At 40.3% G+C, this 20,393-nt stretch overlaps 1 protein-coding gene across 3 annotated transcripts in view; it reads right to left on the bottom strand.

Annotated features, from left to right (window-relative positions):
* Window positions 1–683: 683 nt before the first annotated feature.
* NUP107 (nucleoporin 107) overlaps window positions 684–20,393 on the bottom strand; it is a 43,462-nt gene continuing 23,752 nt past the window's right edge. Inside the window, exons 14-28 of one of the 3 annotated variants that reach the window (XM_075013272.1) lie at window positions 19,287–19,363; window positions 18,650–18,709; window positions 15,300–15,445; window positions 15,144–15,192; window positions 13,360–13,429; window positions 12,796–12,914; window positions 9,497–9,535; window positions 7,855–8,005; window positions 5,660–5,766; window positions 4,612–4,714; window positions 4,189–4,349; window positions 3,726–3,851; window positions 2,852–2,965; window positions 1,951–2,118; window positions 684–1,064 (exon numbers count right to left, since the gene is read on the bottom strand). In XM_075013272.1, coding sequence (XP_074869373.1) covers window positions 957–1,064; window positions 1,951–2,118; window positions 2,852–2,965; window positions 3,726–3,851; window positions 4,189–4,349; window positions 4,612–4,714; window positions 5,660–5,766; window positions 7,855–8,005; window positions 9,497–9,535; window positions 12,796–12,914; window positions 13,360–13,429; window positions 15,144–15,192; window positions 15,300–15,445; window positions 18,650–18,709; window positions 19,287–19,363 — 1,598 coding nt within the window. In that variant the 3' untranslated portion in view covers window positions 684–956. The remainder of the gene's footprint in view (window positions 1,065–1,950; window positions 2,119–2,851; window positions 2,966–3,725; window positions 3,852–4,188; window positions 4,350–4,611; window positions 4,715–5,659; window positions 5,767–7,854; window positions 8,006–9,496; window positions 9,536–12,795; window positions 12,915–13,359; window positions 13,430–15,143; window positions 15,193–15,299; window positions 15,446–18,649; window positions 18,710–19,286; window positions 19,364–20,393) is intronic. The other 2 variants (XM_075013283.1, XM_075013292.1) reach the window with 2 other exon arrangements.

Below are 20,393 nucleotides of genomic sequence, written 5' to 3' on the forward strand. Positions count from 1 at the left end.
TTTGCCTTTTTAAAAAATGGGACATCATTAAGCTTCCTTGCAGTCTCTAGGTGCTTTCCGCAGTGCACCAAGACTTATGGAAAATCAACATGAACAGTCCTGCAAAAGCTCCTCAGCCAGCAATTTTAAAACTCTTGGAGGTAAATTATCTGGGCCTGCTGATTTAAAAATGTGTAACTTCACGGCTTCTGTTTTACATCTTCCAGAGATGAGAAGAATGGAAAGAGTTGACCATATGACGACATCTTTTTTCCCCCAAATACAGAACAAGTATTTATTGAACACGTCTGCCTTTAATGAATCATTACTGATAATTTCACCATTTCTGTCTAGTAATGGACAAATACCACTATTGGGATACTGCCCTTTAAGTCTGCTGGCCATGGATTTTTCCTTGTGTTCCTTTGTTTCTCTACTTATTTTCTACAGTTCCTAATTCTGATTTACAATCATTACCATCAACTTCCTCACCACTTCATTTATCTTATATACATACTGTTTACAGCTGTTTTCACTTCCGTTCTAACCCAGGTCATGGTTTGATAACCTGCAGAGTCTTCTTGCTCAATTGAGGGATTATGTCTTCTGGACATTCTCCTCCTGCTAATGGCTGACTGTTCCAGGCTCTTGTGGAATGTGCCTGATGAAGCAAGTGCTGGCATCTATTCACATATCTGGGGCAGCATTGGGGGTTTAAGGTATACTTTTAAGTTAGACTCAACAAACAGGCTTTCTGCTTACAAAGCAGTTTTATTGAAAAATATTAAAAAAAGATGCGTATCAACTTGCGTCGTCATAAGTCATTTTTCAAATACAAATATTCAAATCAGAGGTTAATTTTACAAAAGACATTACAACCCCAAAAGTTTATATACTTTTCAAACAGAACTACATGTCCCAACTTTCCATTCATAGTGCCCTTCACAAAGTTCCTGTCAATAACTAGAATGACAGAACTATGATTGAACTTCATAACCCAGAGGATCAAGGCCTTGATCCAAAAGCATTAGAGAAGATTCCCTCAGCTTCTGTAACAGCTTTCTGAGTTCTTCCTTAGAAAACACCTAAAATAAAAGAAATACATGAGATCTGGTCTTCTTTACAGAAGAGACAGATTTGCAAACAAACAGTGGTTTAATGTGCTTTTCAGCTAATCTGTCAGACCAAATGCTGAGACTGCCTAAACATAGGTTAGATTAGAATACAGAGCTCCATGATCAGCAGTCAAATTGGAAGACTGACTTTAAGTACCCTGTCACTAACAAACAACCTTTAAACCCACCCACTAACCCGGAACAGCTTGATGTTTCCATTAGAAAAATCAGAAGGTTAACAGGAAATATTAACTTGTGTTATTAGGCTTCAAAATCAATACCCCTTGTGTTGGGCAGATCACAGCTGCTGATTTACCTGTAAACTCTGCAAGAAAATACCTTACTGAGTCACACTGGAAAAAAGATTTTTTCCACAGTCATAAGGACTAGACACCAGTAAAGCATTACCTTTATAAAAGCACTGGTATGCTTGTATCAGTGAGTACTGGCGCAATAAAGATGGCTACCAGCACTTAAATGTAATGGCAGGGCAATGAAGCCTTTCTTATTACAATGAAAACAAAAGCAAATAGAACCATTCAGAAGAAAGAAAATATTCAGCTAATGAATGTATCTGTGTAATTCGCATGGCCCTCATCAGCTTTGAAAGGAAACATAGCAAAAAAACTGAATTTACATGCTAATCTTAAATCAGCCTAAAAGGCTGTGTGTCAGGAAATCCTTTGCTGCTGCAATTTACAGGGTTAAATAGTATATCCTAATGTTTGTTTTTCCTAATGATAGCTTCATGACTTCACTTACAGACACTCAGTAATTTTAGCTTTAAACCATACATTTCGTTAAATTAGATTTAAGATGTAAATAAGTGATTTTGAGGTCTGTGTCAGTCACTCACCATATACAGCTTGTGTCGCTCTGAAGCGACCACATCTGCTAGCCTCAGACATTCCTGGTACTGTCTGGTGCTGTGTAAAACTGTATGAAGTAGAAAGCAAATCATAGGTAGGCACAATTGTCGTAGCAAGATCATCTGATGTGTTCGTTCGGGGTCATGTTCAGCATCCTTAAAACAGAAAAGCACGAATTAGTTGCAAGAAAACTCCTTTACAAGGTTTTATTATATTGTCCCCACAAAACAACAGTACTTCTACCTAATTGTAACTGCCAGATGGAAAAAATCATGCAGCTCAATAAACTGGAAACAGATGTAACATATTCACAAATTTTGAAGAACATAAAAAGGAAATTAAATTGAATAGGATAATTTTCCCCAAGTGTAGTCAAATTGGTTGCTAATTGCTTTAGTTCAAAGTTTGCTTGTGTCCAGTTACAGCAGTCCAATGCTTTTCCTTCAGGTAGGTTTGTCCTGCAAATTCACATTCCAGTATGAAACAGGGCAGAAGCCAGACACGAGCTGAAGGAGTCTGCAGGAAATTACTCCTGTAAACATGCTATTCTTTAGTTGTCTACCACATGGTTTCTTATACCTCCTCTGATACACCTCTACTAAAAACTTTAGAGTCCTATCTCAGAGACAGATCACTGGTTTGATAATTTGACTATCAAAAAAATTTTTTTTTCTGTTGATGCTTAGTTACAGTTTACTGTGATAATTTGACTATCACAGTAAACTGTAACTAAGCATCAACAGAAAAAATTTTTTTTTGATAGTCAAATTATCAGAGTCAACTGTAACTAAGCATCAACAGGAAGTGAAACTAGCAAGTACTAACATTGCCTATTAAGCAGATGCAGCTTTTTGGAGGCCTGTTCTGCAGTACAAGCATAAATTTTACCTCTCTGACATCAACCATCCATCCTCCATCAACAAATAGCAAGACATTGTACATTTTTTCTTTCACATCAGCTGTTACGGCATCCAAGAGACCTTTCCAAATACCATAATCCATCTGAAGGAGAAAAGCAGAGTAAACAGAATGTCCAAAACCTATTTTAACTGGACAAATATTTTAATCTAATTCTAAAAAAAAATCTTAAATTTTAGCTGTTGGCTGAAATGCCAGTTCCTAATAGATGTTGTGCATGCTTAATTAAACAAATGGGTTTGAAATATACATACATTAAAGGAAGGTATCGACAATTTATTTCACCATATCTCCAGAATAATATTGAATTTTTCTGTTAAACTGCCTATAGTGTATTTAGTACCTGCCAACACCTGAAGTATATAAGAGGATCTTTTGGTGAGGAAACACCTGTAGTGTTGTCTTTTATAAGAGGGGTAAGAGGGCATTAAAATACAATAGATCATCACACAAAACAGCATCTTCCTTCACTTTGCAGTAAAGATTTTTTAGCAGAATGTTTTGAGGCCTTGTATGACTAAGACTGAATATCTTTACAAAATTATACAACAGAATATTTATTAGTGCATTAGGAAGTACTATAAACAAATGTTAAATGAATAGTTGTAAAATATTCAAGCACTTTATAAGGCAGTAACCTTACTTTTTTATATTTCTAGTATTCAGAATGTAACAATTCACAAAATGAATGTCACTTTGAATTAGTACATTTCTATTGTATTAAAAGTGGACTGTCCCTCTGAAATAAGGACTATTGAAATGTAGAGTATTCATGTGCTAATTTTTACATTTCAAAATATTTTGTCATCAAACTTTGAGACTAACATCTACACATTCTGTATACCTCGTACTTCTTCTCTCTATGTTCATGGGCCACTTTCTCAGTGAAGCTTGCTTGTGGCAGTAAAGTAGGCTTCTGTGGAGCTGAGTTCATGTGTTTAAACCACTCATTGAATGTTTCATGGGCTTCCTAAATTACATTGGGAAAAAATTTGCTATTAAAGATTGCTAATCAGACTTTGATCTGTGAATTGCTCAGTTACATATAGTGACACATTTTTATGAAAGACTAATTTAGAATATCTTGCTCCTCCAAAGGAGGATCAAGAATCAACATTTGTCAACAGTGCAAAAAACACACCACCACTTTGTAACATTTCAGCTACAATGCACTCAATATGGTAGACTATTTACTCAAATAAGTATATGCTTCTCTAAAGCCATTTCCAATCCTAATATAGATACAAAGATCATAGTTACCCATAGGTGATTTCAAGTATGCAACATTTAGTGCATTTGATTCTCACCAGGTATGCTCTGATGCATAAATGCTCTCTTATAGCATTGTCATCTTCAGCTGGAAGTGGGCTATCCATTCCTTGTTCCTCCCATTGATTATATATTTCTGCTATAGAATCTTGCGGAATCTTCACAAACACATCTTTTGCGGCTTCATGTTTCTTGGAGGCTGTGACAACATGATTTAGAGTTTCAGTACTTCTATAATGTTATTACAAAATTGGTTAATGCTAGTGAAATGTTATGATTCAATGTTACTGTAATTTCAACCAGGACACTTGTATCTGTTTAATGACTTAGTCCTGCTCTTTATTGTATTAAGATTTTAGCTCAAATCTAAAGTTTTTAGATTGCCAAGATTAATAGTCAATAAGACCATGAATAGGATGTTAAAATCTACGGCACAAATAACATCTGGAAAGTAACAATACCTAAGAACTTCCTCATTATAGCATTGCTTTGCTTAAGTGCTTCAGCCCTCTGTGCAGGATCAAATACCAGCCAGTCGATCACATCAATCTTCAAGCGATCTTCCTGGAAAAGTATATTTATTAGACTAAGATCTTTTTCAAGAATACAGTACAATGGTGGGTTCTGGGCATTCAATATGTGTATAAATAGTGTCCTACCAGAGCACACAGCATTACAGGATACTAATGGTAGATTGGATGGAACTAGACTACTAAAGAATATTTTTCCCAAAATTTTTTATAGACTTTGGTTTAGCTGAAGTTTTACTATTCCGGCCAAAGTTTCAGTTAATTACTATCCACTGGACAAGCTGCTGATCTGCGCTTTTAAAACCTTGCTCTCTGTTTCTTTAAAAATTAACAGTTTGTGGACAGATTGAAATACTACATATTTGCAAAATGGCCCCTCCAGCTCCACTTGGCCAGATGCTTCACAGACCATAATTTGGTAACTGGTGTTCCTGGCTAACGACAGTATCAGCATCACCAAAGGACTGCTTAGCTACTGTTGAGTGATGCTACAAGGAGCCTAAAGCAAGTTTTCATTTGCCACCTTAATTTAGGTGTGCCAATCAGTTGTGTGGTGAAATGCAGGTCAGATGAAAAACTTGTTCTTGAGATGGAGAAGACAGAATAAATGCACTAAGGTGAAGATTAACTTTTCAATTTTATAAGAAGTTACAAAAAGCAACCGGTTCTTCACCACTTTCCCATCTTTTCCAGATGCGTGTTACTGACTTCATCTCCATTTACTGTTTACTCTCTGAAAAATGGACGTTAACTACATACTGAAGCCACGAAAGAAGGAGATGCAAAAACCAAACCCACAATATGAATTAATCTAACGTTTTTGCCTGCCTCCCACCTCCCAGAGTAAATGTCACTCTCTTGCACATACTTTCTGCATTTGCTTGAAAACTGAAATACAGACACTCTTGGCAAAGAGTCTTTTTTCTGAACATTGTAATATACATGTGCTGCTGGCTGAAATCTATACATAAACGTTTACCTCTGTTGTGCCAGTATCTAGAGCAAGGTCATGATGAGTGAACTCGCCAGTATCTTTCTTGCGAATGTTTTCAACAACAGTTTTTGTTATGGTTGCAACATCCAGACCTAAGATAAAATTATATACCAATATTTAATCAAATCAATCTAGATGGAAAAATAAGAGGATTCTTATAGGAAATTTATTGACCATTTTAGTTTAACAATTAGTCATTCTGCTATGACTGGGCTCACTGCATGATTTCAAAATGTGAAACTGACCATTAGCATTCAGGAGCATAGTATTTGAGTTTTTAAAGAAAAAAAATCAAAAGCAGTAAGAAGGGACAGTAAATCAAATAAAATAATTATGCTTTTCAGTCTATGCAACACAGTGATGGGCAATCTGCAGCCTGCGGGCTGCATGCGGCCCACTAGGGCTCAACCTGCAGCCCATACACCCCCTTGTTTGTCCCCCTCTCCCCCATATGCCTTTCCCATATGCAGGCACTGCAGCCCCACACTTTTTGAGCCTCCTCCCAACTCCCTTCCAGCACTTTCAGAGCTGGATACTCACTTGATTCGCATTCTGTCCCGACTCCTCCCCCCACTGCCTCCCAGAGATGGAGCACCACAAATTAGCTGTTCACAGTATTCCAGCTCTAGGGGGGAGGGGACAGCATGGAGATGGAGCACCAATCAGGCAATCTAAATGCTCCAAAAGTGCTGGGAGGGAGGGGAAGGAGTAGGTAAGCATGGGGCTCTGGTGCACGAAGCATGGAAGAGGGAGACACACAGGAGGGCCATGGAACCAAAAGTATAACCCAAGTGGGCCATGGGCTGCAGCAGCCCACTGAGGTGAAGGAGGGCCACTCATGTGGTCTGCCCACTATTCCTGGTTGCCCATCTTTGGTGTAGTAAGACTGGTATACTGGCACATATGAAGACCCACCTATTCTCGGAACCCTGAATTGAAGGAGGCAACAACTAGAAGTGGGAAAAGCACCCAAAAAGTTACTTGAGTAAAAATGCATATGCTTTTATGGGGGTGGGGAAAGAATGTACCTAAGTACAAGTTATTGGTGTTCCTCCTGAAAACTACTTGAGTAAAAGTAAACATGCTGATTCTAGAGTGTACTCAGGTATCCAGGAGTGAAAGCAGATGCACTTTTAACTCAAGTGATATTTTTGGGTACCTCTTCCACCACTGGCAACAACTGATTTAACACGGTGTCTATTAAAGAAACCTTGTAGCATGGCTTTAGTGACTTCTGTGTCAGTAAATTATTTGAGAAGAGAAGTTCTTAGCTAAATGGTTTCTGGAAAATGAATAAAAATGCTAAAGAAAAAAAGCAGACTCTCTTCCAATTATGAACATACACAAAGTATACTTATTGCCATACTGTCTCTTTCTAAATAAGATGTACAGTTTTAGAAAGAGTCAGACTATTGCCTAGATAAAATGGTATTTACGTGCCAAAGGACATGCACAGAAGCTGCACTGCCCAACACCGCAGTAAAGGTGCTTTTACTTGACAGAGAGAGTCCAGCTTGAACATGACAGTAGAGCCCCTCCCATGCAAGGCACCAACCTGGCCATTTAGCTGAAGTTCTTTGTTGGGAAAGGTTGCAAGTCACTTTTACAACCAAAATGGATGATCAGAAAGGCGGATGGGAGAGGGACAGTGAGCTTCAGTAGCTCTGCTAAATCCTTGAGCCAGTACATGGGTCTGCAACAAGCCTTCAATGAGTGTTCTTTAATTTAGATATGGGTAGGGATCTGGAAAGCCCTGGCCAACTCATTGCAAAAATAAGAATATACAGATGAAGCAGACAGTTAACTTGGCATCTGTTTCCTATGTAGTGGTTTGGAAGCGAGTACATTAAAAAAAAAAAAAGTAACAGGTCAATGCAGAAAGAAAATTCCATTGCCAGGAAAAACAAAACAGCAGAAATGTAGCACTTTAAAGACTAACAAAATGATTTATTTGATGATGAGCTTTCGTGGGACAGACCCACTTCCAGGAAACAGTTATAGACCGATCCTGCTGAAACACAGGCCAGGCCTAAAAACTTAATTGTTCACAAAAATGAAGTAAATGTAATGTAGCCACAAACAGTAAAAACATTTGTGTAGCTGGGATTGGTAATAAAAGGAAATAATGTTTCTCAGAAGGTAACACTGTCAGGCAGAAAAAAAATGTCAGTTTCTCTCACCTGCTTCCTTTGCTAGTTCCAGGCAGTGGTGACGTTGCTCAGTTTCAGTGACATCCTCCAAAAATACAGCATACTGAACAACAGCTAGCTCCTGAGGCAAATGGCTGACATAAAATGCTATTAAATCTGTGTGCTTCTCACTTATCAACCGCTGCGGAATAAAAATAAGTATATACAGTAGTAATGAATATGCATGTGTACCAAACCCATTCTGTATTCCCCATTTATGTTTTTTACATATATAAACACATGCCATCATGACGACTATTGGAATGCTGAACAAAAATTTCTCAAAAAACCCCAAAAATTTGACAACTTTCCATGGAGTCTTAATTTTAGGGAGGGATCTGTCAAATTGGCTCTCACACAGGCATCGCTCACACAAGTTCTAGTGTGTACAAGTCAATTCCTTTGTATTTAGCACAGGGGATAGCAACCTGTGGCTCTTCAAGGAGTCATTTGTGGCTCTGGATACTGCCACTGCTGACTTCTCTGCAACTCCCTGCCCTGCTGCCACTGAAACAGTAGAACTAACTTTAATTGGTTTAATGGCCAGCAGGGCTATGGGAGGAATGTGGCTGTTAAACCGACTGAATGTAGTTATATTATTTCAGTGGTGGCAGGGCAGGGAGCTGCAGAGAGCCCTTGCTCACACCACTACTCGTTCCTCCAAGCTGCACTGGTGCCACAGGCGCTACTCCCCAGCCACGGTAGCTCCATGCTGAGCTCGTTCTGCCTCTCTTTAGCCCCAGCAAAGGGCCAGATACTGAGAGGGGCTTTGTGGCTGCAGCCGGGGCTGCAGGGACTCTAGGCTGTTGCTGGTACAGCCCGTGTTCTGAGCCAGCCCTTTGGTGGGTGGGTGGGTGGGGGAACTCAGCATGCTGCCATTCCCTCCCCCTTGGTGGAGCTGTGTCCCTGAGGAGGGAAGCCCCCTTCTTGAGTGGCGACACCCCTCTGGGAGGGGCACAGCACAACTCACTTCCACCAGCCTTCCTTCCGCTGGGCACATGTGGCAGCCTGGCGTACGCTGCCCAGCCAGCACCATGGATGGGTTAGTTGCAGGGGCTGGTTTGTGGCTAAGAAGGGTTAAGCCTGGGGATGTGGGGTTAAGCTTGAGGATGGGGGGTGGATTTGGGGGGGCTGAGGTGAGTAAAGCCTGGAGATGGGGGGCATGTTTGGGGGATAAGGGGGCACAGAGTCTGGGGTCAGTGGGGGTGGGGCATGGAGAACTGATGTGAAAATTGCTTCGTCCTGCTTAAGAGCCTTTTCCTTGTCCTCATTTGCTCTCCAGTCCAGGGGTGAAGGTAACAAACTTTCTAACTGGTACAAATCATTGTGTGCACACCACTCTTAAAGTAAAAGTTACAAAAAGTGGTTTGATGTTATTCAGTAAGGAATATCTCAGTCACACACACTGCGGCTCTTTAAGTCTTGGTTTTGTAACTGAATTTGAAAAAATGGCTCTTTGATATTTTGTTTGTAGACTCTTGATCTAGCATAATGCCTTAATTCTTAATGCTAATAGCTCTCCTTAAGCATGTCCATTTGGTGCATTAAAATATGATACAATTTTAAAGCATCCTATTATTCCCCCACATCCTATTACAGTCAAGCAGAAAAAAAACTATTTTTGAAAGCTTACCTGAATGTAGGTCTTTAAGATTTCAATAGAGACTTCCTCCTTAATAGGAAAAGAGATGTGAATAAGTAAGGTAACAGCAAAAGCAGCCATGCATCAATTTTTGCCATTTCTTACCCATTGCACTCATAAAATTGCCAAGGTTAGATGCAGACACAAAGCTAGCTGAATACCACTGCTACTAAGGGTATGTCTATACTTACCAGGAGATTGGCCCTGACTGGATCAATCTTCAGGATTTGATTTTGCACGCCTAGTGGAGCATGTGAAAAACTGAACTATCACAGCTCGACAGTTGACCGCTGCACTCATTATTGTGAGGAGTAAGGAAGGTCAACAGGAGTTTCTCCCATTGACCTCCCTCTGTGAGGATGGCCAGATTATTTGATCCTAAATACATTGATTCCAGCTGCGCAATTGTTGTAGCTGGAATTGTGTATCTAGGATCGACTTTCGGGTCTAGTGTAGACCTGGCCTAATTTAATCACCACGGCCAGCTCTGATGATGGGCCCATTTCTATGGTCTGCTCTTGGACGTTGATGGTCCCAATGAAGTTTTGAAATGCTCTGGGGATTTTAGTTTTCTGCCGTTAGACCTGAGTGCCTGGCTTTGTGGAATATTATAATCATACGCTGTCCCCACAACCACTAATTGAAGGAACATTCAGCTTCTGTCACTTTCATACGGATATACACAGAGTTAATCATTTCCATAGCACAGAATGACGTCTTATCTCTTTGGAGTTCTTAAGGGACAAAGACAGACAAATTGAGTTAGGGTGCTGTACAGCCAGACGTGGGCATTACTGGGAAGATAAAATACATTTCTTATATATTGCCACATATAGTGTCTGACCTTGGACTGACTTGTATTGCTCTTGATGGTGGTGGATCTCATCCTGCTGATGTACAGTTTTAATCTAGTCAAAGTTGAGTTTATTCAGTACCAGTAGCTTTAGATACTGCTGACTGAGATTGGTATCTGTGGGATTCCCAAGCCAAAAATTCAAAAGTTATCAGTGGAGGCTGGGCCCTACCAAATTCACAGCCAGGAAAAATACGTCACAGACTGTGAAATCTGGTCTTTTTGTGCTTTTACCCTATACTACACAGAATTCATGGGTAAGACCAGTATTTCTCAAATTGGGAGCTCTGATCCCAAAACAAGCTGACGGGGGGGGGGGGGGGGGGGGCGTGTCATGGTTCCGCCACTTTTACTTCCACATTGCTGCCTTTAGAGCTGGGCAGCTGCAAATACTGAGGGCCCAGCTCTACCTTCAGAGCTGGACTCCTGGTCAGCAGCCACTGCTCTCCAGCTGCCCAGTTCTGAAGGCAGTACCGTGCCAACAGCAACAGAGAAGGGTAAGAGAACTACAAACGTGCCTACAGGAATTTCACAACCCTGCTCCCCAAAATGCCTTGTTTGATCAGAACCCCTACAATTACAACACCATGACATTTCAGATTCAAATAACTAAAATAATAAAAATTATGCTTTTAAAAATCACATGACCATGAAACTGACCAATCAATTTTGAATTGGTAGAGCCTCGTTATGAAGCCTCCCCCCTGTTCCCCCCTAAGTCATGAGATTTAAAAAAAACCTCAATTTGGAGGTTTTATATTTGCCTTCAGGATTTTGTCTTTTTAGGATACACACTCAAGTTTTGCAAACTTTGTTCCAAAACCATGAAGTGAGACTCTCATGCTAATGAGAGCAACAAGAAGTCCTGTGGCACCTTATAGGCTAACAGATATTTTGGAGCACAAGCTTTCCGACAAAGCGGGTCTTTGCCCACAAAGACTTATGCTCCAAAACATCTCAGTCTATAAGCTGCCACAGGACTTCTTGTTCTCAAAGATACAGACTAACATGGCTACCTCTCCGATATTTCTCATGCTAATGACATGACTGCAGGAACTGTAGCACTTAAAAACACCACATCACAAAAGTTTGCAAAATTGCATCTTCCTTGAAGGAAGTGCAAGAGTTGATGGACTGGCCATTAATTTCACTCTTTTCCTTTCAGAGTCTAGAATATTCAACTGCCCAGTTTTCTTTGCAGTGCATCCTAAATTGTCCCTGCTGCTAAATATCATATATTGATACCTAATTCAATAAAGCTTTACAGCTGCTTTCACTACTTTTCCAGTGTCTGGCTGAGAAACACTTAGTTGAATGCAAGCTGGCTTTGGCTGAAATCCTGACAGGATTAAAAGGGACAGTTGCAGCTATGAGAAAACATTTAGAAGAATGGGCTCAAATGGTACCTATATCAGTTAATAAGGATACATGGCTGCCTTTTGCCAAAATAGTTTGCAGACTAGAGTTTCTACATTTGTAGACAGCAGAGATTCAGAGTGCCTTTTATTATCTGCAACCCCATAGGGCTGTGGGCCAACAACTGATGTCTAAATCCATTGAAGACAGAACAAAACACAATAGGCTTAATCTACAGGGATGGAGATTAGAAAAAACCTCCTAATTATACATGTAGTTCAACTGTGGAACAGGTATTCAAGGGAATCCCCATTATTGGAGGTTTTTAAGAACAGGACGGACAAACACCTGTCCATGATCATCCCTAAGGAATGACCTAGATTTACTAGGCCCTGCATCAAAATAGGCAGGTGGACTTGATGACTTAGAATCCCTCCTGGTCCTACATTTCCATGAGCCTACAACTGTTCTTTTCTTTGTCGCTTCTCATCTTTATCAACCACAGGCTAGGTGACAGATGTGCTACAGTTAGAGCTATGCCTGAAGAATTCCTAAAAGCTTCAGCTGATGCAGAATGAAGCAGCTTACTATTGAAGTACAGGCTCCTCTGCATCCACAGCATCAGGTGCAATTCCAGCTGTTAGTCACTATCAACCAGATATGCTCCCATTCAGGGTTTTATCTGAGAAGGGTCTTCTTGCCTTAGAGTAGCTGAGATGCTATTCATGCCAATGTCAAACTGTTGAGTTTGGCAATGGGGTCTTCATCAGAAATTGGCTTCTATGACTGGCATTTGTTCTCAGTGGATAAAACTTTGGCAAGCACTGTAAAATACTATTAACTGTATTTAATATCTGTTATATATTTAATAACTGCTTTACTTGTTTTATTTTGATTGTTAGTTTGTGATTCTAGGATTAACAAATGGTTTAGTTAGGCAGGTATTAGGAAGCTCACTAGCAATTTGTCATAATTTGTATGTTGTGTTTTTGCATGTGTATATATAATATATTTCAATTTAGTGACTCTGTGCTCTATGGCAAGAGGCAGAATATAACTGAATAAAACAAATGGAATTTACCTTTGTCTGCAGTCCCAGGGTGCGGAAAAACAGAATAAGGTGAGTCATGAACCGAAGGAGGTGCCCTGGGAGCACACTTCTGTCTTTGGAAAGCCATTTGTTAAATTCATCCATCAAACCTGTAGCCACAAATATACATGTAGATTAGCTTTACAGTGGGGAAGAAGCTGACAGCAAATAAAAACAAAGATGGACAGCTAGAAAGTTCCAGCAGGACTATATCAACCTTATTAAATCTTAGCTCTCAACATACCATTCTGTTCTGAATGACGACATTTTAATCTGCCAGCCTTCTTCCCACATGTATTCAGCTGCATCTGCAGGTTTTTCTTACAAATATATTTTGTTACTTTTTACCTCAGCTAGGACTGCGGAGGTCAGTATTAGTCAAGGAGACAGAGCTACAGTTCTGATTGTAGAATCTTTATTATTGGCATCACGTAAGCCAGAAAAACAGATTTCAGATTGAGTTTACATGGTTACAAATTTGAAAACACACTTTCACCTGTAAGTTCCCATAAAACTGTAAGTAATAAAATGAATTGATCACAAAACAAAGCTTACCATCCACATCTCCCAAAATAATGAACTTCTGAATCACATGATAGTGTTCTTGGTTCTCTTCTAAAACTCTCTGAAAAACAGTTCACATTTCCTATGAAAACTATGAGCACCAAACCCATAACAGAATAGGGCACCTCTCCGCTGTGGGCTAACCAGAAGCAAAGAACTATGCTGAGAAGAAGGTACTGTGCAAACAGCAAGAGAGTCTATATCTACAGTAATGGATGCCATATAGCAAGAAAACTACTGAAGAATTGGGAGAGAGGAAGAAAAGACTGCTTACGAAATTAATGCTGTTAGAAAATAAAAATCTTAGTTTGCATTCTTAGTGAGAATAAAAGAGCAGGTTGGAGATTTACACAATTTTAAAGTTACGAAAACAGATTTGACAAAACTAAAAGTGACAGCCACGAAAATGAAGCACAGACACACACAAAGAAACATACTAGAGATGCAACTGTAAAGGTCTTAAAACAAGAATTTGACATTATGGGGTAACTAGGTCGGGATGTATGCAGGTATACGTAAGTGGATGGTGGAAATCATTTATATGCATGTCACCCTTCAAATTAGCAATTTTACTATAAACTCTAGTTGTATACAGATTGACCCTCTAATCTGGAACACTCCCATCCAGCAATGCCCGTAATCCGACATGATTTTAGGTAGCCAGATGGCCAAATTTCCCACGGTCCCACAATGTTTGTTTACAACCACCAGTGTTGCTGGCTCTCAGTGTTCTGTGCTGTTATTTAGGTCTCATTTACTCCTAAATGTCTTCCAAGAGCCCAGTAAGCAGTGAAAGTGCTGGTAATTTGCTGGAAAATGCTGACCATCTGTGGACCAGCAAATTCTCTTATCTGGCAATCAGGGTGCCTGACGAGAGAGGTTCAATGTGTACGCAATGTCCATTTACTTAAGTAAATACTTAGGAGGAAAATAAACAGGTCTTCAGTCTAATCTTGAACAAGAAAACCATAACACACACCCTAGATGTTAAACAGTACACTAGGTATGTGACCTGCTTAAGTGAATAAAATCTCACATTGCTGAGATTCATGCTATGAATAGTATGCAAGAGCCAAAACCTCTTAAATGAACAGTGGACCAAATCACACATCAAAATTTTACCTGGGACTGGTACAAGAAACAAGATTAGGGACAAATTCTTTTTTTTCATATTTCCTACTTTGTAGATCTGACAGCACTTTACAGTCAGCTGCACTGTTTCGTCAGTATATTCAGCCAATTTGGCAGAGGAAGTTGGGCTTTTGGAATTTGTCAGGTTTTCAAGTTGCTCGTATTCCTATTGTCAAAAGTAGCTGTGTGTGGGGTACAGAAAATAATTTTTTAACAATCTATTTGAATTAAAAATATCTACTGTGGAGGGAAGAAAACACTGGTAAATCTATAATGGAGCCTTTTAGAAGACGATTAAAATCAGATGCCATTTTTTTAAAGTAAAAAAAAAGCTTGCAACTGGTATCTTCAGTCTCAGTGCATATTCAAGATCATTCTGCTAAACAGAGTAAAATCCCTATTATCCAGCACCCCCAGGGAACTGAAGGTGCTGGATAGTCGAATGTGCTGGACAGTGGAGCGGGGATGGTGGCCTCACGGCCAGTCAGCTGGCTCCACAGCCGCCAGCCACCACATGCTGGTTAACACAATGGGCTGGTTATCTGGGTGCCCGATAAACAAGTTTTCACCATACTGGATTAAAAGTAGTTCCCAAAAGACGAGACACACAAACGCTGAATAGAAATTACGTATGAAGCATTTACCTTTTTGTCTGTGGCCTGAAGTTCTTCAAAAACCTTTTCTAAAGTCCAACTTCAAAATAAGAGAAAAATGAAGGTACAACATAGTTAATTTGGATGACTGAAGATTACATATGACTTCTACTGCAGTTAAAGTGCACAATAGTACTAAACACTTACTTTGTTTCTAAATATTCTCTAGGGAGCTCTTCTAGTTCCTCTGTGGTCATTACTGACGTACGTATTTCCTGTTCTACAAGCGTATCCACCATGACCCGGAAATATGCCCAGACTGTATCTTCCCAGGTATCACAAACTGGAAGAAGCTTCATGTTTGAAAAGTTTGCATTAATGAATCTATACAAGTATCAGAAGATGTAACAGCCACATCGATGGTCCATATAGTCAAGTATCCTGTCTCGAATGGAGGCGCCTGGTGCTTCAGAGAAAGGCACAAGACATCCTGCCATACCCAGCTCCATTAGTGAGATGCTGGTTTTATTCTGGCCAGAACCATGAGGATTTTTTTAAATCTTTCGAAAAATTAGCTTTTAGATTTTTAATCCTTAGTATTGTGCCTCTGGACGTTTTAAATCTATATTACACAGATTTTCAAAAGGACCTAAAGGAGTAAATGTACCCAAGTCAGACAGTCAAGGGAATTTGTACACTAAATCACCTAGGCTCATTTGGAAACCCCAACCTTTATGCTGAGTCCTTTTTCGAACCATGCTAAGCTCTTGGCATCAGCACCAGGTTGTGGCAATGAGTTCCCCATAAATGCATTGTGTTAAGTTTCTCCTTTCATCAGTTTTTAAATTTGATGCTTTTCCATTTTATTGAACATCCCTCTATTGTATTATGCAAAGAATGGAGACCAGGACCCAGACTTCCTTCTCTGTGCTATCATTATTTTGTTGTATATTTATCATAGCTCCCTTTATTCATTTCCGCTCTACTGGAAACAATTGCCAGCCTACACCTCTATTCATTTTTCTCTTCCACTTTTTGGCCATCCTCTATTTAGACACAGACACTAAGGCCGGAAGGGACCATTCATGACCATCTAGTCTGATCTCCTGCACGCTGCCCACCACAGAACCTCACCCCCCTTATTCCTGCAACAGGCTCATCTCTATTAGAGTTCCTGAAGCCTTCCAATATTGATTTAAAGATTCAGGGTTACAGAAAACCCACCACTAGGTTAGACCAGCAAGTGATTCATATCCTGAGCTGCAGAGGAAGGTGAAAACCTCTCCAGGGTCCCCGCCTATCTGACCTGGAGGGAAATTCCTTCCTGACCTGTAATATGGTACCTGTGAGACCCTGTGTATGTAGGCAACACCCACCAGCTGGGCAACAAGAAAAAAATTTTCTGTAGCAATTCAGAGGGTTCCTTCTCTCAATCCAATGGACCATCTGTCCAGTTCTGGAGGTATTTGCTAACAGCAGTCATAGATAGGGCCCTAACAACAGCATATGGCGTACCAAATTCATGGCCATGAAAAATGCATCATGGACCATGAAATCTGGTCTTTTGTGCTTTTACCCTTTACTAAACAGATTTCACAGGGAGTGGAGGGGCAGCATTTTTCAAATTGGGGCTCTTGTCCCAAAAGGGAGTTGAAGCAGGGGTTGCAAGGTTACTTTAGCGGTGGTCATGGTATTGCCACCCTTACTTCTGTATTGCTTTCAGAGCTATGCAACTGGAGAGCAGTGGCTTCTGAGGACCCAGCTCTGCAGACAGCAGCAGAGAAGTAAAGGTGGCAACACCCTACCATGCCAGCTACCACTCTCCAGCTGCTCAGGTTCTAAAGGCAGCAGTTGCACCATCAGCAGTGCACAACTAAGGGTAGCTGAAATGCAGTCCCCCCCTACAATAACCTTGTGACCTCCCCACAACTCCTTTTTGGGATAGGATCCCTACAATTACACCAACATTAAATTTCAGCTTTCAATAGCTGAAATCGTAAAACTAATACTTTGTAAAATCCCCCAACCAAGAAATTAACCAAAGTGAATGGTGAATCTGGTAGGACCCTAGTTATTGTAGGCAAACTCATCATCCCATCCCATCCATATACTTTGCCAACCTTTTTTGCCCTCACTTTTCTCTTTAGAAGGCTGTTCCTGAATTTCACTCCTCTGCTGGTGGGAATTCATCTAATTTCAAGGCTCAGCTTACTGAACACCAGTTCAATGGTGTGGCCACTTGTTGGCCCGTTTATAGCCATTTTTTCTTGTGTCCACCTTGGACCTTAACTTAAATACCTCCTCTCCTTTGAATAGAGGATGACTCCTTGATATTCAAACCACCAAAAGCTTACAAAGTTTCAGAGCAAAAGGTAGGTGTAGACGCTAAGAAGAGACAACCTAAACATTATACAGAAGTGACAATAAAACTAGTTATGGGGCCTGCACCTGAGGCTTGACTCCGCTCATGACTGTCACAAGGGGCACTCACTGGGTGGAAAAGGGCTTAGCTACCTCCAAGGCAGCATCTCATCTCCTTCCCCCAGGTCCCAAAGAATGGGTGAGCAATGAAAATAAAGGAGAAGAGTGCATAGAACATGCAGCAATCACGGACATGCTGTTATATACATCATGGATACCTACTTAAATTGTTGACGAGAAAAATGTAAGTAGTAGAGGAGTCATGGGTGCATCAATATTACTAGCAAGCCCTCAACAAGGTCCCCACCTTTCCCTAGCTGCTGAACCTGCCCACAACCACAGAGAAGTACACAGTTGCTTGAGCTGCTGACATTAAATTTAGAACTTAAAAGTTGTCTTTTTACCCAGTTCCAGGTGCCTCAGCCAACATACTTACTTAGTGCCCTCCTTAAGAAGTCAGAAGGATTACATTTTGAGGAAACAATATAAAAAGTTACTATGTATTAGCTTAGTAATGACAAAAGATGGAAGTGAAGACTGCATACCAAAAAGATATGAAGGGTCTAAACTGAAGAGTAAAAGGAGAATAATGTAACTGGAAGTGGCACAATTTTGCTGAATATAGAAAAAGCCTGACAGTGAGATTAGACTGTAGGATAATCTTTATCAGGTGATGAGTGACTTATTGGTTAAACACTTAAAACACTGAAGATAAATGCGAAATACTCTTGGCTTTAACAGGAGGTGGACTAAATATATAAGGTCCTCTTCCATCTCACACTTTTGGCAGATGACAGCTAGCTTGATGTTGTATTGCTGAACATTAGAAATCCGGACTGACCAAAATGGCGGGGGCGGGAGGGGAGACGATGATCAGAGTTGCTTCTACTGATAGCCAGCAGAAAGTCTTCAAACAAACCCGAAAGTAGAATTATATTCTTCTTGCTTGATTCAGATATAATGATGTAAATGTGTCTTTCATGATCGTGTCATGTTTACTATTTTCTTGTTTACTCAGTTTTACAAAGATTACATAGGTGATTATGCTAGCTATCTAAAATCCTCTTCTCCGCTATGGGAGAGAAATGTATTTTTAATAGAGAAGTATTACTTATCTTATATAAAGCATCACATACCTGTTTGAGATTCCCACTGAGTGCTGCATAGATTGCTCTTTCATATCTATTAAACTGGTCCTAAAACATACATTTAAAAAAATCTCTATTAGAGTTCTTATTTGATCTCAATCACCTGAAAGTTTGCTAGACACCAATCCACTACATCAGAATCTATTCTGAAGCTTCCAAGAATAGTTGGTAAACGATAGTCATACACAAATTGTCAGCTGCCAGTGGTCAGTGATGGACTAATGTACCTCCAACCCCCAAGATACTTTATTCGGCAATACTATACTGAGTTGAGAGAAAAAGGAGATTTTTCCTGACACCAGTTCATCATCTTATACTTAGAACGAAGATCAGCAGTCCCTGTAATCATATTTTCACTAACTTCTGTTTCTCTCATTCCTAAAAAACCTAATGCTTTTAGACACTTCCTAAGCCATTTGCCTTAACTGTGGTGCCAGTTTCAGAGATTTAATTAAGACACACAAATATACTACACCTTTAAGAATCCTCAAACATTGGAAACAAATCCCTCTGTGACATCCGCAAAAAAGGGTAGATTAAACTGCAGAAGTGAGTGCCAGTGTCACTTGATTTCACGAAAAATAGTTTACCCATTAACAATGTCAAAGAACTTAATATTTCTTACATCTTCTGCCATTCGCCAACAACTGATTTTCCAAATGCTTCTATATGGATTGCCTTCCACAGGTTCCAGCTCTGTTCCTATAGGGAAAGAGTAATTTAAAAAGCATTTGGTATTTGAAGTTTCATAGAATCAGAGTCCAGAAGGGACTACCAGATCACTAGCCTAACGTCCAGTATGTCTCACAGGCCAACACCACCACTCAGTACACGCATGCTAAACACAGTAACGGAAACTGGACCAAGGTATTACAGCTCCTGGGGACTAGACTACTTTGTGCTAGAGAGAGAATAAGAGCACACAAGGGCACCAAGGTTCTTGCAGTGGCAAGGAAATTATTAAATGAGATATATCACATAATCCTGGCAAGTGATTCTCACTCCATGCAACAGAGGAAGGTGAAACCCTTCCCGCACCCAAGATGGCTACCAACCTGACTTGGGAGAAGAATTCCTTCCCAACCCCACTTATGATAATCAGCTAGGCCGTGAGCATGTGAGCCAGCTCATCAGACAGACAGACGATGCTTGGTGCCATCTCAGAGCCCAAGTCCATGTCCCATCTCCAGCTGTGGCCACCCCTGATGATTCAGAAGGAGCTAAAAAAACCTCCCAGAACATGTGAGGTGGAATCCCTCCCTGACTCTGCAGGTGGCCAGCTGACCTGAAGCATGAGCTTTTAGGAACATAAGACATCTATTACAAGTGATCCCCCAACCCCTAATCCCAACCCTCCCCCTCTTATCACAAGCAACCCCATGATACAATTGCACTCCTAAATATGTGGTTGTAATCACTAATAGAGGCTGAAGATCACTCCAACTTATAAAACCAATTCTCATCCCCTTTGGCGGTTTCCCCAAAATTAAGACCCCCATGAGATTCAGCATATTACTTCCGAGTTCAGGTTATTTTTCTGCAAAGTGCGGTAAACGTGTTTTAAAATTACAGCACTTCAAAACTTAAGTTGCAGTTTTGTCCTTAAACAAAAACCTAATGAACATAAACAGACCTTGTCACTCCAGGTGCTGGGCTGAGCCAGAAGTAGGGACATGGCCCAACCAAAGGAAATATGGCAAGGCAAGATGACACTAGCATAGGGAGCTGTGTC

The sequence above is a fragment of the Carettochelys insculpta genome, chromosome 1 (genome assembly GCF_033958435.1).
Source record: "Carettochelys insculpta isolate YL-2023 chromosome 1, ASM3395843v1, whole genome shotgun sequence".
Taxonomy (NCBI): domain Eukaryota; kingdom Metazoa; phylum Chordata; order Testudines; family Carettochelyidae; genus Carettochelys; species Carettochelys insculpta.